Source organism: Bombina bombina, chromosome 3 (genome assembly GCF_027579735.1).
Source record: "Bombina bombina isolate aBomBom1 chromosome 3, aBomBom1.pri, whole genome shotgun sequence".
Classification (NCBI taxonomy): Eukaryota; Metazoa; Chordata; class Amphibia; order Anura; family Bombinatoridae; genus Bombina; species Bombina bombina.
Window position 1 is genome coordinate 1,141,728,396 of NC_069501.1, and position 27,081 is coordinate 1,141,755,476.

General features: G+C 39.8%; 1 protein-coding gene across 5 annotated transcripts in view; it reads right to left on the reverse strand.

The window, feature by feature from the left end:
* ZMYM2 (zinc finger MYM-type containing 2) overlaps positions 1-27,081 on the reverse strand; it is a 409,791-nt gene that overhangs the window by 44,494 nt on the left and 338,216 nt on the right. For all 5 annotated transcript variants that reach the window (XM_053708531.1, XM_053708528.1, XM_053708530.1 and 2 more), the window contains one exon: positions 10,538-10,652. In XM_053708531.1, coding sequence (XP_053564506.1) covers positions 10,538-10,652 — 115 coding nt within the window. The remainder of the gene's footprint in view (positions 1-10,537; positions 10,653-27,081) is intronic.

The window sequence follows — 27,081 nt, forward strand, 5'->3', positions numbered from 1 at the left end:
CATCGTCTTGTTAGAATGTGTCATACCTCAAGCAGCAAAAGACTGCTCACTGTTCCCCCAACTGAAGTTAATTCCTCTCAACAGTCCTGTGTGGAACAGCCATGGATTTTAGTAACGGTTGCTAAAATCATTTTCCTCATACAAACAGAAATCTTCATCTCTTTTCTGTTTCAGAGTAAATAGTACATACCAGCACTATTTCAAAATAACAAACTCTTGATTGAATAATAAAAACTACAGTTAAACACTAAAAAACTCTAAGCCATCTCCGTGGAGATGTTGCCTGTACAACGGCAAAGAGAATGACTGGGGTAGGCGGAGCCTAGGAGGGATCATGTGACCAGCTTTGCTGGGCTCTTTGCCATTTCCTGTTGGGGAAGAGAATATCCCACAAGTAAGGATGACGCCGTGGACCGGACACACCTATGTTGGAGAAATAATCCACAACCCTAATAAGTTATTCTTATGAAGAAAAGAAAACTGAAAATAGCAGCAGAAGAATCAAACTGAAACAGCTGCCTGAAGAACTTTTCTACCAAAAACTGCTTCAGAAGAAGCAAATACATAAAAACGGTAGAATTTAGTAAATGTATGCAAAGATGACCAAGTCGCTGCTTTGCAAATCTGATCAACTGAAGCTTCATTCTTAAAAGCCCACGAAGTGGAGACTGATCTAGTTGAATGAGCTGTAATTCTCTGAGGCGGGGCTTGACCCAACTCCAAATAAGCTTGATGAATCAAAAGCTTTAACCAAGAGGCCAAGGAAATAGCAGAGGCCTTCTGACCTTTCCTAGGACCAGAAAATATAACAAATAGACTAGAAGTCTTCCTGAAATCTTTAGTAGTTTCAACATAATATTTCAAAGCTCTTACCACATACAAAGAATGTAAGGATCTTTCCAAAGGATTTTTAGGATTAGGACACAAGGAAGGGACAACAATTTCTCTACTAATGTTGTTGGAATTCCAAACCGCCTTATCCTGATGAAAAATCAGAAAAGGAGATTCACAAGAAAGAGCAGATAGCTCAGACACTCTTCTAGCAGAAGAGATGGCCAAAAGGAACAACACTTTCCAAGAAAGTAGTTTAATGTCCAAAGAATGCATAGGCTCAAACGGAGGAGCCTGTAACGCCTTCAAAACCAAATTAAGACTCCAAGAAGGAGAAATTGATTTAATGACGGGCTTAATATGAAAGCCTGTACAAAACAGTGAATATCAGGAAGTATAGCAATCTTTCTGTGAAATAAAACAGAAAGAGCAGAGATTTGTCCCTTCAAGGAACTTGCAGACAAACCTCTATCCAAACCATCCTGGAAACTGTAAAATTCTAGGAGTTCTAAAAGAATGGCAAGAGAATTTATGAGAACACCATGAAATGTAAATCTTCCAAACTCGATAATAAATCTTCCTAGAGACAGATTTACGAGCTTGTAACATAGTATTAATTACTGAGTCAGAGAAACCTCTATGACTAAGCACTAAGCGTTCAATTTCCATACCTTCAAATTTAATGATTTGAGATCCTGATGGAAAAACGGACCTCGAGACAGTAGGTCCGGCCTTAACGGAAGTGGCCAAGGTTGGCAACTGGACATCCGAACAAGATCCGCATACCAAAACCTGTGGGGCCAAGCTGGAGCCACCAGCAACGCAAACGATTGTTCCATGATGATCTTGGAGATCACTCTCGGAAGAAGAACTAGAGGCGGGACGATATAAGCAGGTTGATAACACCAAGGAAGTGTCAGCGCATCGACTGCTTCCGCCTGAGAATCCCTGGACCTGGACAGGTATCTGGTAAGTTTCTTGTTTAGATGAGAGGCCATCAGATCGATTTCTGGAAAACCCCACATCTGAACAATCTGAGAAAACACATCTGGATGGAGAGACCACTCCCCTGGATGTAAAGTCTGACGGCCGAGATAATCCGCCTCCCAATTGTCTACACCCGGGATATGAACCGCAGAAATTAGACAATAGCTGGATTCCGCCCAAACAAGTATCCGAGATACTTCTTTCATAGCTAGGGGACTGTGAGTCCCACCCTGATGATTGACATATGCCACCGTTGTGATATTGTCTGTCTGAAAACAAAAGAACGGTTCTCTCTTCAACAGAGGCCAAAACTGAAGAGCTCTGAGAATTGCACAGAGTTCTAAAATATTGATTGGTAATCTCGCCTCTTGAGATTTCCAAACTCCTTGTGCTGTCAAGAGATCCCCAGACAGCTCCCCAACCTGAAAGACTCGCATCTGTAGTGATCACAGTCAAGGTTGGCCGAACAAGAGAGGCCCCTTGAACTAAACGCTGGTGATTTAACCACCACGTCAGTGTGTCGAACATTGGGATTTAAGGATATTAATTGTGATATCTTTGTATTATCCCGGCACCATTGATTCAGCATGCAAAGCTAGAGAGGTCTCATGTGAAACCAAGCAAAAGGAATTGCGTCCGATGCTGCAGTCATGAGGCCTAAAACATCCATGCACATAGCCACTGAAGGTGCCGACATGCTGCAACCAATTTCAAACATCTTTTGTCTGTTAGAGAGAGTCATGGACACTGAATCTATCTGGAAACCTAAAAAGGTGACCCTTGTCTGAGGAATCAAAAAAAGTTTTGGTAAATTGATCCTCCAACCATGTTTTCGAAGAAACAACACTAGTTGATTCGTGTGAGATTCTGCAGAACGTAAAGACTGAGCTAGTACCAAGATATCATCCAAATAAGGAAACACCGCAATACCCTGTTCTCTGATTACAGCGAGTAGGGCACCTAGAACCTTTGAAAAGATTCTTGGAGCTGTTGCTAGGTCAAATGGAAGAGCAACAAATTGGTAATGCTTGTCTAGAAAAGAGAATCTCAGGAACCGATAATGTTCTGGATGAATCGGAATATGAAGGTATGCATCCTGCAAGTCTATTGTAGACATATAATGTCCTTGCTGAACAAAAGGCAGAATAGTCCTTATAGTTACCATCTTGAAAGTTGGTATTCTTATATAACGATTCAAAATTTTCAGATCCAGAACTGGTCTGAATGAATTTTCTTTCTTTGGGACAATGAATAGATTTGAATAAAACCCCAGGCCTTGTTCCTGAAAAGGAACCGGCATGATTACCCCTGAAACCTCCAGATCTGAAACACACTTCAGGAAAGCCTGAGCTTTTACTGGATTCACTGGGATGCGTGAGAGAAACAATCTCCTCACAGGAGGTCTTACTCTGAATCCAATTCGATACCCCTGAGATACAATGCTCTGAATCCACTGGACAGAATTTATCCAAACATCCTTGAAAAACCTTAATCTGCCCCTACCAGCTTTGCTGGAATGAGGGCCGCACCTTCATGCGGACTTAGGGGCTGACTTTGGTGTCTTGAAAGGCTTGGATTTATTCCAATTTGAGGAAGGCTTCCAATTGGAAACAGATTCCTTGGGGGAAGGATTAGGTTTTAGTTCCTTATTTTGTCGAAAGGAACGAAAACGATTAGAAGCCTTAGATCTACCCTTAGGTTTTTTATCCTGAGGCAAAAAACTCCTTTCCCCCCAGTAACAGTTGAAATAATAGAATCCAACTGAGAACCAAATAAATTATTACCTTGGAAAGAAAGAGATAGTAATCTAGACTTAGATGTCATATCAGCATTCCAAGATTTAAGCCACAAAGCTCTTCTAGCTAAAATAGCTAAAGACATGGATCTAACATCAATTTTGATAATATCAAAAATGGTATCACAAATAAAATGATTAGCATGTTGCAGTAAGCGAACAATGCTAGGTATGTCAGAATCCAATTCTTGTTGCGCTAAATTCTCCAACCAAAAAGTTGAAGCAGCTGCAACATCAGCCAAAGTAATTGCAGGCCTAAGAAGATGACCTGAATATAAATAGGCTTTCCTTAGATAAGATTCAAGCTTCCTATCTAAAGGATCTTTAAAGGAAGTACTATCTTCCATAGGAATAGTGGTTCGTTTAGCAAGAGTAGAAATAGTCCCATCAACTTTGGGGATTTTTTCCCAAAACTCTATTGCAACCGCTGGTAAAGGATACAATTTTTTAAACCTTGCAGAAGTATTAAAAGGAATACCTGGCTTATTCCTTTGCTTAGAAATCATGTCAGAAATAGCATCAGGAATAGGAAAAACCTCTGGAGTAACCACAGTAGGTTTAAAAACAACATTTAAACGTTTACTAGTTTTAATATCAAGAGGACTAGCTTCCTCAATATCCAAAGTAATTAACACTTCTATTAACAAAGAACGCATATACTCTATTTTAAATAAATAAGTCGATTTGTCAGTGTCAATGTCTGAGGAAGGATCTTCTGAATCAGATAGATCCTCATCAGAAGTGGATAATTCATTATGTTGTCGGTCATTTGAAATTTCATCAACTTTATGAGAAGTTTTAAAAGACCCCTTACGCTTATAAGAAGGTGGAAATGCAGACAAAGCCTTCTGAATAGAATCAGTAACAAATTCTTTAAAATTCACAGGTATATCATGTACATTAGAAGTTGAAGGAACTGCAACTGGCAATGTACTATTACTGATGGACACTATCTGTATGTAAAAGTTTATCATGACAACTAATACAAATGACATTAGGAGATATAATCTGCACAATTTTAAAACAAATGCACTTAGCTTTGGTAGAAACGATGTCAGGCAGCAAAGTTCCAGCAGATACTTCTGAGGCAGGATCAGATTGAGACATCTTGCAGAATGTAAAAGAAAAAACAACAACATATAAAGCAAAATGATCAATTTCCTTATATGACAGTTTCAGGAATGGGAAAAAATGCAAATAGCATAGCCCTCTGACTTAGAAAAAGGCAAGAGGCAAAAGCAATGGGGCAAAAAATAATGAAAAAAGTTTGGCGCCAAGTATGACGCACAACTATGTCCAGAAGTGACACACTCGCGTCACTAACGACGCAACCCTGTGTGAACCGCTGCGTCAACTATGACGCCGGAAATGACGAACTTGCGTCAACGGACGTGCCCTTTTCGCGCCCAAAAATTCTCGCGCCAAGAATGACGCAATAAAGTGTGGCATTTAGCGCACCCGCGAGTCTAAGACAGCCCGCAATTTAAAACAAGTAGTCAGTTAAAAAAAAAGACTAAACCCCAGGTAAGAAAAATATTTCATCAATATTAACTTTCCCAAATATGAAACGGACAATCTGCAAAAGGCAATACATGAACCTGACTCATGGAAAATATAAGTACAATACATATATTTAGAACTTTATATAAATGCATAAAGTGCCAAACCATAGCTGAGGTGTCTTAAGAAATAAAAACATACTTGCAAAAGACACCCATCCACATATAGCAGTTAGCCAAACCAGTACTGAAACAGTTATCAGTAGAGGTAATGGAATATGAGAGTATATCGTCGATCTGAAAAGGGAGGTAGGAGATGAATCTCTACGACCGATAACAGAGAACCTATGAAATAGACCCCCGTTAGGAAAATCACTGCATTGAATAGGTAATACTCTCCACGTCCCTCTGACATTCGCTGTACTCAGAGGAATCAGCCTTCAAAATGCTGAGAAGCACATGTCAACGTAGAAATCTTAGCACAAACTTCACCACCTCCATAGGAGGCAAAGTTTGTAAAACTGAATTGTGGGTCTGGTGAGGGGTGTATTTATAGGCATTTTGAGGTTTGGGAAACTTTGTCCCTCCTGGTAGGATTGTATATCCCATACGTCACTAGCTCATGGACTCTTGCCAATTACATGAAAGAAAAGTACATCCGTACTTACACATAGAATAGGATAAGACATCACAGTCTCTCCAGCAGCCTTGATTCGGTCCTCCTCCACTCGCCACCGCAAGCGTCGTCTGGATCAAAATTTTTAGACAGCCTTAGGAGAGATAGCGTAGACCATAAAAGCCGGTAAGCACCAAAAAACCTCTAGGACTCAGATGCGGTCTCCAAACTACGGAAGCCCTAGAGAACAAAAATAGGTGCGTCAAAATATCTGGTAGCACTGAACAACGCGTTTCAAATCTTTGTCATGCGAGAAGCCATTAGATCTATCTCTGGGAGACCCCAAAGATCTACAATCTGATTGAACACATCCTGGTTAAGAGACCACTCCCCCTGGATGTAGAGATTGACAACAGGGAAAGTCTGCCTCTAAGTTGTTCACCCCTGGAATATGAATCGCAGAGACTAGACAGATATTGGTCTCTGCCCATGAGAGAATTTAATACTCTCATTGCTAGGGGAACTGTGAGTTCACCCCTTAAGCTACAACTGTGACATTGTCTGTCTGGAAAAAAGATATGAGAGACTTTTCCACAGAGGCCAAGCTTGAAAAACCTTGGAAATTTATTGGAAACCTTGTCTCCCAAGGATCCCAAACTCCCTGTGCTTTTACAGACACCCAAACAGCTCCCCAACCTGAGAGAAATGCATCAGTAGTGATAACAGTGCAGATAGGATAAGCCAAAGAAGCACCCTGAATAATAAACTGATGATCCAGCCACCAAGCTAGAGACTGACTTGTACTGAGATCCAAAAATATACTTTGAAACAGCTCAGTATAATCTCTGCACCACTGACACAGCATACAACGCTGAAGAGGCCTTATGCAAAAACTTGCAAATGGAATTGCATCTGAAGCTGCAATCAGACCTAGGACTTTCAAACAAAGAGAAACCAATGAAAAGAGAGGCTGGAGGTTGACAAGCTGACACCAATTTTAACCTTCTCTGCTCTGTTAAAGAAAGATTATACAAAACAGCATGAGGGATAGGGAGGGATAGGAAGGGACTAAGAGGGGATTGGTAGCACTCCTACTCCTATGATTGGAAAAAGCTGTATCCAAACAGCTAAGTGTAAGCAAATATGTAGGTATTAAAATTCATAAACTTTATTTCTGCGTTTAAAAATTATAAAGTTAAATAATTGTGATAAAAATCCCTAATTCACACTCAGCATGCACAGTTGCAGTGGTCTGAGATGAAACAGAGCAAATGGAATGATGTCCATTGCTGCCACCATCAATCCAATTACCTCCATACACAGCACCTAACATAAAAGCTGCAGCCCTATTGACTCTGAATAATAAATATACACAAGTCAAGCTGCCTCTCCCAGTGTCAAGCCCCAATATAGATATTGCCAAAGTAAATATCAATATGCATATAAACAAATAGGACTTTCAGTAACACCCTCAGTTTCATCTAAGTCTACTGCTTACCCCTTCCCTTGCAGGGAAAAAATTGTCAGCCAGTTCTGATATAACAAGTCTCCTCAGAAATAAAAGACTGAACATACCTCAATGCTGCTTAAAGCATGACACCGTTCTCCACACTGAAGATTTCTCTTGCACTACCTTCAGAAGCTCTGTGGGAACCAGAAAGGATCTTAGTAACGTCTGCTAAGATCATCAATCTCAGATCAGAAAAATCTTCATTCCTTATTTCCATTTCTCCCTGAGGAAAATAGTACACACTTTAGTACCATTTTAAAATAAAAAACTTCTTGATTGAAGAATCTAAAAACTAACACCTCACTTTACCTCTTCATATTACTAACACAGGCAAAGAGAATTACAGGGGGTGGAGAGGAGGGAGGAGCTATATATATATATATATATATATATATATATATATATATATATATATATATATATATACAGCTCTGCTGTGGTGCTCTTTGCCACTTCCTGTTAGCAGGAGGATAAATCCCACAAGGATGAAATCCGTGGACTCGTCATATCTTGTAGAAGAAATCCATCTCCTGTTCCTGCAACAGGAACTGGGAATGTTACAGTTCCTGGAAAATTCACTCCCATAGCTTTCAGATCTGAGACAGACTGAAAAAAGCCTACACTTTTACAGGATTCCTTGGAACATTGAACAGAAAGAAATCCCCTGGGAGGCCTGGTTCTGAATTCTATTCTATATCCCTGAGAAACTATATTCAGAACCAGAGATCTGGTACAGACTGAAACCAAGCCTCCTGAAAGAGGCTTAATCTGGCCCTAGCAGAACATCTGGATCAGGGGCTCCACCTTCATGCAGTTTTGGTAGAAAGGAGAGATCTCTTACCCTACTTTTACTTGTTCCAGAGTCAGAGGTGCCTTGCTTCTGAGCAGAGGAGTCATTCTTATGTGCCTTATTCTGACGAAAGAAACAATTAGAAGCTTTAAATTTCCCTCTAGACTTTTTGCCCTGAGAAAGAAAAGCCCCTTTCTTTACCTCCATTAACAGTAGATATTATAGAATCGAAATCTGAAACAAATAACTTCTTTCCCTGAAAGGAAAGATATAATCTTGTTTTTGACACCAGATAGGTAGAGTGCACATTTCTGGAGCAATACATGACAGGAAACACTGCTGACACCTACTGCTGATAAATATTCTCCAGTCACATACACTATCCAGTATTTTCCACAGATAATTTTGATAGCTGGGTGTTCAAAGTAGCCAGGTAGGGGAAATGTAATAATTTTTAATATTGTAACATTTTCTGCAATCCAAAGCAAAAATGAAGTCTATAATTCAACATTAGCTTATTTTTGGCTAACCATTTTAGCCGGCAGGTCAGTAAAATCAGCCAGGTGGAACACTAACAAAAAGTTCCTGGGGAGAACACTGCTTTCCTACAACTTTCTACCTGGTTTTCAGAAATAGATAAGAGAAGTCAATTTACTAATAGAAATAAAATGGAAAAGTCTTTTCTATTTTACACTAACTGAATCATGAAAGAAAATGTTTGGGATTTATGTCCCTTTAGTTACAGTGGACTTATGCACCAAAAAAAAATCCAACAAACTTCAAATTTAGATATGAAGTTTTCACATAAGTTTGTTGATTTTATTTTCAAAAACAAATAAATGACATAGGCGAAAAAATATTTTAATAATGCCAGATTTTAAAGACACTCGAGTCAAAATTAAACTTTAATGATTAAGATAGAGCATGTGATTTTAAACAACTCAAATTTGTGCGCACAAAATGTGCAGTCTTTTTTATATTTACACTTTTTGAGTCACCAGCTCCTACTGAACATGAGCAAGAATTCACAAATTATACATATATGCATTTGTGATTGGCTGATGGCTGTCACATGATACAGTAGAAGTGGAAATAGACATAACTGAAATGTGTCAGAAAAAAAATACTACTTATTTGAAGTTCAAACTAAGTGCTATTGCATTGTCTTTGTTGATTATGCAAATCTATTGCATTAACTGGTAACTAAATAAATGTTAGAAAGTATGATGCATTCAAAGAAAAGTTTAGTCTGAGGATAACATGTAGACTGATTTATTTAAGTTTTGTTAGCTGTTTAAATAGTGAAAAAATAAGTAACGTTTTAGTGTCTATAAAACAATGGGAGCTGCCATGTTGTAACTTAGCTTCTCTGCTGTGGCCAATCAGGGATAGTTATAAATAGGTCACTAGAGTGTGCAGCCAATGGCCGAGTGGAATATAACAGTGTTCTGCACTTCCATTTCTATCAAGACCTGAAAAGCTCACAATTTGAGAATGGAATTGCAGTTAAAGGGGACAAAATAAGTAATGAAAGTATATTGCAGACTTTTTCTTTTATATATGACTTATTTTATATTGCTATCTCAAAGTGTTTAATGACCCTTTAAGTTATTACTAAAGCATTCTAAGCCAGGAAAAGCCAAACAAAGCAAACGCTTCCTGGCAATTGTTTTGTGACAACATATTACATTAGTTCTGATCACTCTTCAATGACATACCATAATTTCTGAAATTACACACCACCACCTACAATCGCATCATACATAATATTAGACATCAGTGACAATGACAGATATACAGGTATGTTTAAAAAAATAAAAATGTAACATATGTTTGTAAGACTGCTGAAAAATGTTAACTTAATAACCAAGGAATTCATTTTAAAGTAAGCTTAAAAGTTAAAGGGGCATGAAACCAATAATTATTCTTTTAGGATTCAGATAGAAAAACATTAATTTTAAAAACACATCTGTAAGCCTATGACAGATATAATGTGCAGCCACTAAGTAGCTGCTAGCTCCCAGCTCCTCAGCCTACCTACATATACATAACAGCAAAGGATACCAAGATAACTAAGCAAATTAATATAATAGAAGTAAATTAGAAAAAAATGTAAAATTGTATGCTCTAACGGAAACGTGAAAAAAAATGTAGGGTTTTATGACCCTTAAAACTATATTCTATATCTATACATAGTTTTTGATGTATGTAAGCGAGAACTAGCACACATTTTAGCAGCGCAATTTAATATAAATGCACTACAGCACATGTTCATAAAAACTTCCAAATTTGTATGTCACCAAAATTAAAAATAAATAAATAAATCCATACATATCAATACAATAAGGTTATATATACACAACAGTACATTTTTTCAAATGCAATTTTTTTTCAAAAAATGTTAGAACACCAAAGAAAATGTATTCTAAAATTACAGATACCATAGCAAACATTCATCAGGTCTAATCAAATGTCAAGAATATTTACAATTAGTAAACAACATATTTACCGTCAGGAAGAATACTAGGTTGCCACGATTTTATGATTTTATTGAACTCCTCAGCAAAATCTTGATAGTCTGAGTCAACAAATATATTGTCCTTTCTATTACTGCCAGTCAGAAACTGCAAGAAACAATTGTGAGATGCAGGTTAACCATTCTATCATGAAAAAAGTTAAGATAAAGTTTAATGACTACTATAAATGTACTAAATAGCTATTTAAAAAAAGACAAAAAAGTGTTATTACAAGACCACAGCAAAATACATGAAAGGATTTGAGATCTTTATATTATACATACACACAAAATATATAAAAATTTGAGAGTCCACAAAAAATTAGGGAGGGAAAGGTAGGGAAGGCGGTTCTTTATTACTTGGCACCACCGCTTGAAGAACTAGTTTTCCAAAAGATGCAACTGCTGAGGATAAAAATCAGTACATTTCTGAACGTATGTAACAAAGAGAAAGTAGCAGCCTTAAAGAAATAGACAACGCACAGGTAGAATGTGTCGTAATTCTGGGATGTAGGATGCGGACCCTCTTCTATATAGATGCGTATCAAAGTTTTGTGCCAGAAGGAAAGAGTAACAGCTGTGGCCTTCTGTCCTTTGCACATAACAGAAAGCAAGATAAACAAGGAAGAAAATTGATGAAATTTCTTGGTAGCATGAAAATAGAACTTTAAAGCTCTACCACCACCCAGATTATAGAAAACAGGTTAACACCAGCACTGTAATTAACTTGCAAAAAACTATTAGATTACATAAAAAGCAACGTTTTTAACCATGACTTAGTCATGAATAAGGGGTTAAGCCCTGAAACGTCGCTTTTTATGTAATCCAATAAAGTTTTTTACAAGTTAATTACAGTGCTGGTGTTAACCTGTTTTCTATATTGACTTAGGGGTAGATGCAGCTTATATACACCGTGCACAGTTTCACTAAGTAGTGCTGTATCCCACTGAACTGACCACCCAGATTATGTAATAACCTCTCTTTTGAGGAAAAAGGATTAGGACAATGTGAGAAGAGACCACCTTAGGTAAAAAAAAAAAAAAAAAACAATTTATGCTTACCATAATCCTTTCTGGATACGGAAAGTCCACGGCTTCATTCCTTACTGTTGGGAAATACAACACCTGGCCACCAGGAGGAGGCAAATACTTAAATATCCCTCCCACTTCCTCATTACCCCAGTCATTCTGCAGAGGGAACAAGGAAAAGTAGGAGAAACATTAGGGTATAAATGGTGCCAGAAGGATAAAATAAATAGGGGACCACCTATAGAAAAGAAAAAAACGGGTGGGGACCGTGAACTCTCCCTATCCGGAAGGAAAGGAATTTATCCAGTAAGCATAAATTATGTTTTCCTTCCTAAGATAGGGAGAGTCCACGGCTTCATACCTTACTGTTGGGAAAACTATTCCCAAGCGCCAGAAGAAAATGAATGAATAACAGGAGAGAACAAAAAGGAAGAGGCAGACCCTATTCTAAGGGCACCACAGCCTGCAAAAAAATTCTCCCGAAAACTGCTTCAGCCGAAGCAAAAATATCAAACTTGTAAAATTTTGAAAAGTATGTAAGGAGGAAGCCGCCTTACAAATCTGATCCAGAGGCCTCATTCAAAAAGGCCCAAGAGGAAGCCACTGCTCAAGAGGAATGAGACGTTATCCTCTCAGGAAGACGATGTCCCGCTGCCTCGTAAGCTAAGTGGATGACACTCCTTAACTAAAAAGATAGGGAAGTCGAAGTAACCTTCTGCCCCTTACGCTTACCTGAATAGACAACAAAGAGGAAGAGTCTAAACTCCTTACTAGCCTGAAGCTAGAACTTCAAGGCACGAGAACCACATCCAAATTGTGAAGTAAGCATTCCTTCAATGAAGAATTAGGACACAAGGAAGGAACCACAATCTCCTGATTGATGTTGTGATCTGACACAACCTTAGGAAGAAAACCTAATTTAGTACATAAAACTGCCTTATCTGCATTAAAAATCAGATAAGGAGGCTTACATTGCAAAGCAGAAAACTCAGAAACTCTGCACACAGAGGCAATAGCCAATGAAAAGAGAACCTTTCAAGATAATTTAATGCCAACGGAATGCAGAGGCTCAAATAGAACCTGTTGCAAAATCTGAAGAACAAGATTTAGACTCCAAGGGGGAGCCCCAGATCTAAACACAAGTCTGATCCTAATCAGAGCCTTAAAGAACTGCACGTCTGGAAGCTCAGCCAGTCTCTTGTGCAATAAAACAGACAGGGACGAAATCTGTCCCCTCAGGGAACTAGCAGAAAGACCCTTCTCCAGCCCATTCTGGATAAAAGATAAGATCCTGGCAACCTTAACTCTGTGCAAGGAAAAACCACGCTCTTCACACAAGAATAAGTAGGTCCTCCACACCTTGTGGTAGATACGCCGAGTAACTGGTTTACGAGCTTGAATAAGAGTATCAATGACACTCTCAGAGAAACCTCTCTTGGCTAAGACCAAGCATTCAATCTCCACGCAGTCAGCCTCAGAGAATCTAGATTTTGATGAACAAATGGACCTTGTATCAGCAGGTCTCTGCGACAAAGTAACTTCCATGGAGATGAGGACATCCCCACTAGATCCGAACCACGTCCGCGGCCACGATCGAGCAATCAGGATTACGGATACCCGCTCCTGCTTGATGCAGGCCACCACTCAAGGAAGAAGCGGTAATGGAGGAAAAATATATGAGTTTGAACCTCCAGGGCACTATTAGATCCCTAGACCCGTACTTTGGTAGCTTGGTATTGAGCTGGGATGCCATGAGATCTATCACCAGCATCCCCCACTTGCTGCATATCTCTGCAAACACCTCAGGATGGAGAGACCATTCCCCTGGATGGAAGGATTGCCTGTTGAGAAAATCCACCTCCCTGTTGTCCACACCCGGAATGTGGATCGCTGACAGCGAACAGCTGTGGGCCTCCGCCCACTCTAGAATCTGAGATACTTCCTTTATCGCCAAGGAATTTCTCGTTCCCCCCCTGATGGCTGATGAAAGCCACCAAGGTTATATTGTCTTATTGGAATCTGATAAACTGGGACGAACCCAGAAGTGGCCAAGCCTTCAAGGCTTTGAAGATTGCCCGTAGTTCCAAAATATTGATCAGGCAGGAGGACTAGTCCTGAGTCCACAACCCATGTGCCTTCCTGGCACCCCAAAAAGCTCCCCATCCTGACAGGCTTGTGTCCGTAGTCACAATCTTCCAGGATGGTCTTAAGATGCATGTGCCTCGGGACAGATGATCTGGACAGAGCCACCAAGTGAGCGATTCTCTTGACCGGCTGTCTAATACAATCTGTTAAGACAGATCTGAATGATCGCCATTCCACTGCCTCAGCATGCACAGTTGTAAAGGTCTGAGACATCGCATGGCAAAAGGAATGATGTCCATGCAGGACACCAAGAGACCAATCACCTCCATACACTGAGCCACAGAGGGACTCAAGGAGGTCCGGAGGGCAAGACATCACAAAGTTAGCTTGCAACATCTCTGGTCATCTCTGGTCTGTTAGAAATATCTTCATGGATATGGAGTCTATTATAGTACCCAGGAATTCCAGCCTGGTATTTGGGATAAGAGAACTCTTTCCCGAGTTTATCTTCCATCCATGTGATTGAAGAAAACATGGCTTGACAAAGGCTCCAGAGAGCTGAAACGCGTTGTCAATACACGGATGATACACTGACTTTCTAAGGACACAGGGAACTCAATCACTGACGTCATTTCCCGCAAGTGTGGGCGTGTCGAAAGAACTGACACAGGAGTGTTGGCGTCTCCTGCAGCACACGAGGATTTGCTGCTAAGCTTGTTGAGGTTTGAATCTATTTGGCTCTTAAACACTTTAGAGCTAAGGAATACTTTGGAAACAATCAGTTACAAGGTAACAAACGGACCACCGGAGGATATATCTTACTTTGCCTTAAGGTAACCAGTATTTACACAGTTAAGGATATTGCATTCAAATACTTGCTCTTTGTTTAAAGCACCTGATCTTCATTGAAAACAGCAAGTCCTATTTGCATACATGTGTATAACACCATACGTTTGAAACAACTGTTGCTACTACAAGGAATTTTATATCACATATATACAAACATTTTTTACAAATTTGAAATTTATGCCCAAAGACAGACCGATATATATGAAAACATTGTTTACATTTATTACTGTTTGCTATTGCTTTTATAAACAAAACAAAATTTTTTAAAAGTCCTTATGATAAATTTTTATAATTAGATTAACTATAGAATTGGTACCAATAGTGATAATTATTTTAATAATTTTTGTGTGCATTGTTTTGACTTTTGAATGTTTTATGAATTAATAATTAATTTTATACTATAATAAACAACTATATATTACTTATAGAACAATAGTTTGTGTAATCTATTCATATTGCTATACTTTTGGACTTTCTGACCTTAGTAATATTTTAAGGATACTATATTCACATAGAAATTAATTTAACTAAAGAAGCCATTTTCAAAAGATCTATTGCCATTTGTGTTTACACTTATAGGCGCTCACATATATCCTATACATTGCTCGCTTAACTGTTTCTTCAGGCTTTGGGATTGCCTGTTTCTTATGTGTAGCTCTGATCTCATCCAGCGCATAGTTTTTCTATAACTTTTGTTTTCCAATAGCCACCTTGTGATTACTCACAGATTTGAAGGGTTAAGGTGTTATGTGTATCAGCTGTGAATATGTATCGGCATGCAAGTTTGAATTGCTTTGTTGATCATTCATTGGTTTTAATACAAGTGACAACTTCCGTTTTTACTTAACACATTGTGTATATATTGTTACTAATTGTAACCCCTTTTATTCACTTTTTATCTGAGGAAACAACCAGTCCTGTGGTTGAGAAACGCGTCATAGAATAAAGAATTTTACATTTTATTCGGAAGTTGTTCTAATTCTTTATTCCAGCGCTTTCATTGACATAGAAAGCAGACTGACATTCCCCATAACGGTGCAGCAGTCAAACCAAGAGGTGGTCACAGCGAGGTGAACCGTTTCCAGTAAACTAGCCACTGTTAAGTGCTAGCAGGCGGATTTGCACTGGTCACAGCACAATGCCATACATTCTGGTAAGCGCATTATCTAACAGCATACATCCACCTGAAAAAAAAAATTACGCTATGAGGCGTCCTCTTTCTATCTTTGTCTTTAAAACCCCAAACCTCTTTCTTCGATAGGCACCAGAACAACAACTCCTGAGGAGGATAGATCCCGAACACACCCTAGAAAGGCATCCCTCTTATCTGGTCTTGTAGACAGATTCGAGAGAAGGAATCTGCCCCTTGATGGATGAGATTAGAAGCCTATCTTGTATCCCTGAGATACCACCTCCAGGACTAACGGATCCTGTAAGTCCTTGAACCAGGCATCTGAAAAGAGAGACAGTCTGCCCCCTACACAATCCGATCCCGAATCGGGGGGCCGCCCCTTCATGCCAATTTGTTTTCGGCAGGCTTCTTATTCTGCTTTGATTTATTCCAGGACTGAGCCGGCTTCCAAGTGCTCTTGGGTTGCTCAGGTTTGGAGGATTGCTTGCGTTGAGATTTGTCAGAAAGAAGTGAACAAAAATTAGAAGAATGTCGTCCCTTAGACTTGTTCTTATCTTGCGGTAGGAAGGCACCCTTGCCACGGTAACCATAGCAATAATTGAGTCTAGGCCTGGACCAAATAAAATCTTTCCCTTGAAGGTAAGAGAAAGGAGTCTGGACTTAGAAGTCATATACGGAGACCAAGACTTCAACCAGAGCTGAATAATTTGCATGTTCACATCACAGATAAAAGAATTAGCAATTCTCAGATTTTTAATTCTGTCTTTAATATCCTCGAGGGGAGACTCCACCTCAATGAGTTCCGAGAAAGTCGCACCAGTAGGTAGTCGCTCCGGCAACCGCAGCCCCCGGTTGAAACAAAAATCCTGTATGTTGAAACATCTTTCTCAGAAAGGTTTCCATTTTCTTATCCATCGGCTCTCTGAAAGAAGAACTATGCTCAAGAGGTATAGTAGTATGTTTAACAAGCGTAGAGATAGCACCATCCACCTTAGGAATGGAGCCCCACAAATCCAGTTGAGAGTCCGGGACCGGGAACAACTTTTTAAAAGTAGACGAGGGGGAAAAGGAAGAACCAATTCTTTCCCATTCGTTAATAATGTTCGCCATCTTAACCAACACAGGAAAGTCAAAGGAACTTTCCTGTCCTCGTAAACTGTCGAATTTAGGAATCATAGCTTCTTCAGGCAGCGCAGCCTCTGGAACCTCTGAAGAAAAAGTGCTCAATTTTAAATCTAAAGGACAGTTCCTCCGCAGCCGGAGGCTTAGACGCTAAGGACTCCAACCCAGAAAAGTCACCCTCTGAAGCTACAGAGGTCAACTCATCATCAAATAACTGGGACATAATAGCATAATCAACGACTGCCACCAATACACAATAGGGCAGGTTCATAGACTAATTGCCAAGGAGAAAACAAATTTATCAGTTAAACGACCAGTCAACAAAGTTGATTTGCATAATCAACAAATACAAGATAACAAGACAATGCAATAGCACTTAGTCTGAACTTCAAATGAGTAGTGCATTTTTTTTTGACAATTTTAAAAGTTATGTCTTTTTCCACTCCCCCTGTACCATGTGACAGCCATCAGCCAATGACAAATGCATACACGTACCATGTGACAGCCATCAGCCATTCACAAATGCATACACACTTATTCTTGCACATGCTCAGTAGGAGCTGGTGACTCAAAAAGATTAAATATTTTGTTAATAGAAGTAAATTGGAAAGTTGCTTAAAATGGCATGTTCTATCTGAATAATGAAAGTCTAATTTTGATTGAGTGTCCCTTTAAGCATAAATTATATTTTCCTTCTATTGGCAGTGGGAGTACACAAATGTTCGGGAGGCCGGGGAAAGTAGGGAAGGCAGTCCTAATCACTAGGCACCACCGCTTGTAAAACCCTTCTCCCAAAAACATAATTTATGTAAGAACTTACCTGATAAATTCATTTCTTTCATATTAGCAAGAGTCCATGAGCTAGTGACGTATGGGATATACATTCCTACCAGGAGGGGCAAAGTTTCCCAAACCTCAAAATGCCTATAAATACACCCCTCACCACACCCACAAATCAGTTTAACGAATAGCCAAGAAGTGGGGTGATAAGAAAAAAGTGCGAAGCATAAAAAATAAGGAATTGGAATAATTGTGCTTTATACAAAAAAATCATAACCACCACAAAAAAGGGTGGACCTCATGGACTCTTGCTAATATGAAAGAAATGAATTTATCAGGTAAGTTCTTACATAAATTATGTTTTCTTTCATGTAATTAGCAAGAGTCCATGAGCTAGTGACGTATGGGATAATGACTACCCAAGATGTGGATCTTCCACGCAAGAGTCACTAGAGAGGGAGGGATAAAATAAAGACAGCCAATTCCGCTGAAAAAAATCCACACCCAAAAATAAAGTTTAAATCTTATAAAGAAAAAAACTGAAAATATAAGCAGAAGATTCAAACTGAAACAGCTGCCTGAAGTACTTTTCTACCAAAGACAGCTTCAGAAATAGCACCAGGGACAGGAAAAACTTCTGGAATAACTACAGGAGATTTAAAAACCTTATCTAAACGTTTAGATTTAGTATCAAGAGGACCAGAATCCTCAATTTCTAATGCAATTAGGACTTCTTTAAGTAAAGAACGAATAAATTCCATTTTAAATAAATATGAAGATTTATCAGCATCAACCTCTGAGACAGAATCCTCTGAACCAGAAGAACCATTATCAGAATCAGAATGATGATGTTCATTTAAAAATTCATCTGAAAAATGAGAAGTTTTAAAAGACTTTTTACGTTTACTAGAAGGAGGAATAACACATAGCCGCCTTAATGGATTTAGAAACAAAATCTCTTACGTTATCAGGAACACTCTGAGTATTAGATGTTGACGGAACAGCAACAGGTAATGTAACAGTACTAAAGGAAATATTATCTGCATTAACAAGTTTGTCATGACAAACAGTACAAACAACAGCTGGAGGAACAGATACCATAAGTTTACAGCAGATACACTTAGCTTTGGTAGCTCCAGCACCAGGCAGCGATTTACCAGAAGCATCTTCTGACTCAGTTTCAACGTGGGACATCTTGCAATATGTAATAGAAAAAACAACATATAAAGCAAAATTGATCAAATTCCTTAAATGACAGTTTCAGGAATGGGAAAAAATGCCAGTGAACAAGCTTCTAGCAAGCAATAAATAATGAGACTTAAATAATGTGGAGACAATAGTGACGCCCATATTTTTTTAGCGCCAAAAATGACGCCCACATTATTTGGCGCCTAAATGCTTTTGGCGCCAAAAATTACGCCACATCCGGAACGCCGACACTTTTGGCGCAAAAGAACGTCAAAAATGATGCAACTTCCGGCGACACGTATGACGCCGGAAACAGAAAAAAAAAATTTGCGCCAAAATAGTCTGCGCCAAGAATGACGCAATAAAAATGAAGCATTTTCAGCCCCCGCGAGCCTAACAGCCCACAGGGAAAAAGTCAAATTTTAAGGTAAGAAAAAAATTGATTTATTCATATGCATTATCCCAAATATGAAACTGACTGTCTGAAATAAGGAATGTTGAACATCCTGAGTCAAGGCAAATAAATGTTTGAATACATATATTTAGAACTTTATAAAAAAGTGCCCAACCATAGCTTAGAGTGTCACAGAAAATAAGACTTGCTTACCCCAGGACACTCATCTACATGTTGTAGAAAGCCAAACCAGTACTGAAACGAAAATCAGCAGAGGTAATGGTATATATATATATATAAGAGTATATCGTCGATCTGAAAAGGGAGGTAAGAGATGAATCTCTACGACCGATAACAGAGAACCTATGAAATAGACCCCGTAGAAGGAGATCATTGAATTCAAATAGGCAATACTCTCCTCACATCCCTCTGACATTCACTGCACGCTGAGAGGAAAACCGGGCTCCAACCTGCTGCGGAGCGCATATCAACGTAGAATCTAGCACAAACTTACTTCACCACCTCCATAGGAGGCAAAGTTTGTAAAACTGATTTGTGGGCGTGGTGAGGGGTGTATTTATAGGCATTTTGAGGTTTGGGAAACTTTGACTGGGGCGGTACACCTGTCAAACCGTAACGCAGGTGTCCTAAGGCGAGCTCAGGGAGGACAGAAACCTCCCGCGGAGCAGAAGTACTGAAGCCTCATTCTTGAAGCCCCAAGAAGTAGATACCACACGGGTAGATTGTGCCGTAATTCGGGATGGAGACTGCTGGCCTATTTCAGAGTAAGCTTTGCACATCAGACTTCGCAGTCAAAAGGAAAGAGTAACAGCCGAGGCCTTCTGCCACTTGCGCTTACCAGTAAACAAATAAGGAAGAGTACTGACGAAAATTCTTAGTAGCGCAAAGGTAGAACTTAAACACCCTGACCACATCCAGATTATGCAATTATCTCTCCTTGGAGAATAACTGATTGATACAAAGAAGGAACCACAATTTCCTGGTTAAATGTTATAGGTGTTGAGTACTTTGGGTAAGAACCCCAGCTTTGTCCTCACAACAGCCTTATCGGAATGAAACACCAAGTATGGTGGGTCACACTATAAAGGGAGATAGTTCTGATACTCTACGAGCAGAGGAAATGGCCAACAAGATCATCACTTTCCAAGTGAGTAACTTAATATCAACAGAAAGAATAGGCTCAAGTAGAGCCAGCTGAATTACAAACTTGTAGAGACCCTTCAAATCTACAATAGGGCAAAACGTGCCTTCCTTCTTGGGAACCAAGAACCAAGTTCTAAGAACCAAGTTAAGGCTCCATAGGGGAGCAACAGGTTTGAATACAGATCTAATTCTGGCCATAGGCACAACAAACTTTTGAACGTCTGGCAAATGAGCCAACTTCTTATGTAACATAACTGGAAGGGCAGAGATCTGACCCTTAATGGAACTGGCCGACAAGCCCTTCTTCAGACCATCCTGGAGAAACTATAAAATAAGTGGGATCTTCACTCTGTGCCAAGAGAATCCACGCTGATCACACCAGTATAGATAAGACCTCCAGACCTTGTAGTAAATGCGTATGACAACAGGCTTGTGAGTCACAGAGAATCCTCTGAAACAAAATTAACCGTTCAATCCTAAAAGCAGGCAGCCTCAGTATCTAAATTATGATTAAACTGACGCTTAGCTAACAGGTCCGGGAGTAGAGGCAACTGCAAAGGAAGAATAGAGGACATGCTCACTAGGTCTGCAGTCCTGAAGAATGGTTGAGAATCCCTCCTGTTTGATCCGAACTACCACTCAGGGAAACGGTACAATCAAAGGAAACTGATAGACTAGGTTAAAATTCCAGGGGACCGCTAGAGTAACCACCAACTTATGGTACATAACTGGGGCCACGCTAGCAGAGCATTGAAAATGGCCTTCAATTCCAGAATGCTGATCGAAAGACACTTCCTCTGGGTACCAGATCCCCTGAACTCTCAAGGAACCCCCGGAGATTGCCACTGATCAAGACATCTCATCTGGGGATCCAGATATATAACAACTTGTGACAGATCTTATAGTCTCCATCAAGGAGGGCACCATTACAAACTTGAGACCCTTCAAATCTAAAATAGGGCAAAACGTGCCTTCCATCTTGGGGACAACAAAGAGGTTTCAATAAAGCCCTCTTCCCCTCTGACTAAGGTACTGGGGTCACTGCGCCCATGGTTATTAGGTCGTCCACACAATGGAGTAAAGCCGACATCTTTTCTGGGTTCCCAGAGACACTTGAAAGAAGGAATCTGTCCCATGTGGCATGGGGGACAAGCCTGAAATTCTATCCAGTTGATGATGTCCAGTACCCAGGTATCCTGAACCGAAAGAGCCCACTCCCTTTGAAACAAGGATAGCCTGCCCCCGCCCACACAACCTGGTCGCAGGTTGGGTACAACCCCTTCATGAAGACATTGTCCAGGGGAGATTTCTTGGGCTGTTTATTCTTTCCCCACCCTTGGTTGGGCTTCCCAGTGCTTCTTGGTGAATCAGTCTTGGGCGCGGCCACGCTAATTTGACCTCTTTTCGGGCGAAAAGGAACAAAAACGGCCAGCCATGCGCCCTTTGGGTTTCGATTTTTTTTTTCTTGGGGTAGGAAAGATCTCTTTCCTCCCGTGACAGTAGCAATGAGTCTAAACCATAGCCATAAAGAGATTTGCCCTTGAACAACAAAGATAGAAGTCAGGACTTAAACCACAGAGTTCTCCTGGCAAGCACAGCAAAACTTAAGTTCTTAGCATTGATGCAGATAATTTGAATAATGGCATAACATACAAAGGCATTAGACTTATTTAGAGATTGTATATGATCATGGATCTCTTCCAGGGGCGATTCAACTGTAATCGGGTCCGACAAGGATTCGCACCAGCGCTTAGCAGCTCCAGCCAAGGCAGTAGTTCCCACCACCGTCTGGAAAAGAGAGCCCGACTGTAGGAAAACTTCTCTCGGGTATCCCTCAAGCTTTCTGTCTAGTGGATCCTTAAAGGACGTGCTATCCTCTAACGGAATGGCAGTGTGTTTAGCCAGGGTGGATATAGCCCCATCAACCTTGGGCACGGTATTCCTAGCCTCCAAATTTAAAGTAGGGAAAGATCTTCCTAAAGATAGACAAGGAAATAAATGGTACCCCAGTTCTCTCCCACTGCTTTGAGATAATCCCCACAATTACTAAAGGGACTGGGAACACCTCTGGGGTTCTAGGCTTATGTCTGAAAACCGAATACAGTCTCTGAGTTTGATTGTTCTCAGAGGGTCTTGATGCTGGTACCCCCAGAGTAGAAAGGACCTTTTTGAGCAAATGTCATACCTGCTCTTTCTTAAATGTAATTTCCAATTAATTGGAAGTGTCAGAGATAACCAGGGGTCAGTCATCAAAAATGTCAGAAACTGTCCGCCGTAGCCTCAGCCTAACTGGGTTGTTAAGGCTTTGATAAATCAACCCCTAAGACTCTTACAATAAGTGCCCCCAATTCTGTCTAAAGGGGCTTGCAGCTAGGTTGCAACTTGCTTAGGTTTGGGATGATAGGTAATATACACATAGTCACAGTCAATTCACAGTAACCCATAATAGGAAATCCTTCTCTATTAAACAACTTGGCATGAGAGAGGGAATAAACGTACCCATTCTAATAGGTCTGGAAAGTTAGTGCAACTTACACCACATTCCCTGACAGGGGATTTAGAATAGAGTATTTGGATAGAGGTGTGGAACTCCCAGCGACAACCAGAACCTATGCCAATACACCACCTCGAGATTTACATGGCTCTCTTGAAGGAATATTATCCACATGAGACAAATTTATGTTTTCTTAATAATTTTCTTTATCTTCTGCAGAGCAGCGCTTTCTGCCTACCTCCCATGACATGAGGCAAACAACTACTGAGAAGGTAGGGGAAGTGGGTGGGATACTTCAATGCTTTGTTTGGGGTGTATTTGCCTCCTCCTGGTAGCCAGATGAAGTTTATCCATTAGGTTATGAATGTTTTTGTTGAGTCTCACTGCCAATGGAAGGAAAAAATAAAAAATTATGCTTACCTGATCAATGAATTTCTTTCATGGTGGCGAGAGTCCACAATCAATCATAGGATTGAACTCCAGGCCACTAGGAGGCGGCATAGATTCCTAAAGCTTCCAAGAGCACTTCATCTCTCTTACATCTCTGGTATGCCAGTTTGATGTATAAGCCAAGCAAGGAGAGGTAGAAAAAGGAGAAAGCAGAATAAATTATGTGAAAACTAGTACTGCCGCCAGACAAAACAAAATAAAAATGGGCGGGGTTTGTGGACTCCATGAAAAAAAAACAATATTGCGTAAGCGTAAATTTTGTTTTCTTTCATAAGGTGATGAGTCTACGATCCATTACTCCTGGGAACAAATACCCAAGCTGTGGAGTCCTTAGATAAAAAGTCAAATTTTTTTCTTAAAACCACCTTATCCTATTGGGAAAAAACAAGATAAGGAGGTTCGTAAGAAAGAGCAGACAATTCAGAAAACTTCTGGCTGGGAAATAAAAAAAACAGTCAGAGAGGAGAAAATGTATCCCCCTCCACACAGAATGAGCATTCGGAGTGGCAATGTCTCAGCTGTAGAGTGGATAGTTGTAAGAGCGCTAACTGAGCAGAAATGGCTTTAGTTTAGCAGGACAGCAAGCCCCTTATCCAGAATATAATGGATTATAATAAATGTCAAGGCAGGCCAAAATAACTATTTATGTACGAACTTACCTGATAAATTAATTTCTTTCATATTGGCAAGAGTCCATGAGCTAGTGACAAATGGGATATACAATCCTACCAAGAGGGGCAAAGTTTCCGAAACCTCAAAATGCCTATATATACACCCCTAATCACACCCACAATTCAGTTTAACGAATAGCCAAGCAGTGGGGTGATAAAGAAAGGAGTAGAAAGCATCAACAAAAGAAATTTGGAAATAATTGTGCTTTATACAAAAAAATCATAACCACCATAAAAAAAAGGGGTGGGCCTCATGGACTCTTGCCAATATGAAAGAAATGAATTTATCAGGTAAGTTCTTACATAAATTATGTTTTCTTTCATGGAATTGGAAAGAGTCCATGAGCTAGTGACGTATGGGATATCAAATACCCAAGATGTGGAACTCCACGCAAGAGTCACTAGAGAGGGAGGGATAAAAATAAACAGCCATATGCTGCAAAAAATTAATCCACAACCCAAAATATAAGTTATTCTCATAAAGAAAAGAAAAACTTAAAACATCAGCAGAAGAATAAAACTGAAAAAGCAAAGAACTTTTCTACCAAAAACTGCTTCTGAAGAAGCAAAATACATAAAAACGGTAGAATTTAGTAAATGTATGCAAAGAGGACCAAGTTGCCGCTTTGCAAATCTGATCAACTGAAGCTTCATTCTTAAAAGCCCACGAAGTGGAGACTGATCTAGTAGAATGAGATGTAATTCTCTGAGGCGGGGCCTGACCCGACTCCAAATAAGCTTGATGAATCAAAAGCTTTAACCAAGAAGCCAAGGAAATAGCAGAAGCCTTCTGACCTTTCATAGAACAAGAGAATATAACAAATAGACTAGATGTCTTTCTGAAATCTTTAGTAGCTTCAACATAATATTTCAAAGCTCTCACCAAATCCAAAGAATGTAAGGATTTTTCCAAAGAATTCTTAGGATTAGGACACAAGGAAGGGACAACAATTTCTCTACTAATGTGGTTAGAATTCACAACCTTAGGTAAGAACTTAAATGAAGTCCGTAAAACCGCCTTATCCTGATGAAAAATCAGATTCACAAAAAAGAGCAGAAAGCTCAGAAACTCTTCATTTTCCAAGAAAGTAGTTTAATGTCCAAAGAGTACATAGGCTCAAATGGAGGAGCCTGTAACGCCCTCAAAACCAAATTAAGACTCCAAGGAGGGGAAATTGATTTAATGACAAGCTTAATACAAACTAAAGCCTGAACAAAACAGTGAATATCAGGAAGAGAAGCAATTTTTCTGTGAAATAAAACAGAAAGAGCAGAAATTTGTCCTTTCAAAGTACTTGCAGACAAACCTTTATCCAAACCATCCTGAAGAAACTGTAAAATTCTAGGAATTCTAAAAGAATGCCAAGAGAATTTATGAGAACACCATGAAATGTAAGTCTTCCAAACTCAATAATAAATCTTCCTAGAGACAGATTTACGAGCTTGTAACATAGTATTAATTACTGAGTCAGAGAAACCTCTATGACTTAGCACTAAACGTTCAATTTCCATACCTTCAAATTTAATGATTTGAGATCCTGATGGAAAAACGGACCTCGAGACAGTAGGTCCGGCCTTAACGGAAGTGGCCAAGGTTGGCAACTGGACATCCGAACAAGATCCGCATACCAAAACCTGTGGGGCCATGCTGGAGCCACCAGCAACACAAATGATTGTTCCATGATGATTTTGGAGATCACTCTTGGAAGAAGAACTAGAGGCGGGAAGATATAAGCAGGTATCTGGGAAGTTTCTTGTTTAGATGAGAAGCCATCAGATCGATTTCTGGAAGACCCCACATATGAATGGAGAGACCACTTTCCTGGATGTAAAGTCTGACGGCTGAGATAATCCGCCTCCCAATTGCCTACACCTGGGATATGAACCGTAGAAATTAGACAGGAGCTGGATTCCGCCCAAAGAAGTATCCGAGATACTTCTTTCATAGCTTGGGGACTGTGAGTCCCACCCTGATTGACATATGCCACTGTTGAAATATTGTCTGTCTGAAAACAAATGAACAGTTCTCTCTTCAACAGAGGCCAAAACTGAAGAGCTCTGAGAATTACACAGAGTTCTAAAATATTGATTGGTAATCTTGCCTCTTGAGATTTCCAAACCCCTTGTGCTGTCAGAGATCCCCAGACAGATCACCAACCTGAAAGACTCGCATCTGCTGTGATCACAGTCCACGTCGGCCGAACAAAAGAGGCCCCTTGAACTAAACGCTGGTGATTTAACCACCACGTCAGAGAGTGTCGAACATTGGGATTTAAGGATATTAATTGTAATATCTTTGTATAATACTGGCACCAATGATTCAGCATACAAAGCTGGAGAGGTCTCATGTGAAAACGAGCAAAAGGAATTGCGTCCGATGCTCCAGTCATGAGGCCTATAACTTCCATGCACATAGCCACTGAAGGGAGTGACAGACTGAAGGTACCGACATGCTGCAACCAATTTCAAACGTCTCTTGTCTGTTAGACACAGAGTCATGGACACTGAATCTATCTGGAAACCTAAAAAGGTGACCCTTGTCTGAGGAATCAAGAAACTTTTTGGTAAATTGATCCTCCAACCGTGTTTTCGAAGAAACAAGACTAGTTGATTTGTGTGAGATTCTACAGAACGTAAAGACTGAGCTAGTACCAAGATATTGTTCAAATAAGGAAATACTGCAATACCCTGCTCTCTGATTAAAGAGAGTAGGGCACCCAGAACCTTTGAAAAGATTCTTGGAGCTGTTGCTAGGCCAAATGGAAGAGCAACAAATTGGTAATGCTCGTCTCGAAAAGAGAATCTCAGGAACTGATAATGTTCTGGATGAATCGGAATATGAAGGTAAGCATCCTGCAAGTCTATTGTAGACATATAATGTCCTTGCTGAACAAAAGGCAGAATAGTCCTTAGTGTTACTATCTTGAAAATTGGTACTCTTACATAACGATTCAAAATTTTCAGATCCAGAACTGGTCTGAATGAATTTTCTTTCTTTGGGACAATGAATAGATTTGAATAAAACCCCAGACCTTGTTCCTGAAAAGGAACCGGCATGATTACCCCTAAAACCTCCAGGTCTGAAACACACTTCAGGAAAGCCTGATTTTTTACTGGATTTACTGGGATGCGTGAGAGAAAAAAATCTTCTCACAGGAGGTCTTACTCTGAATCCTATTCG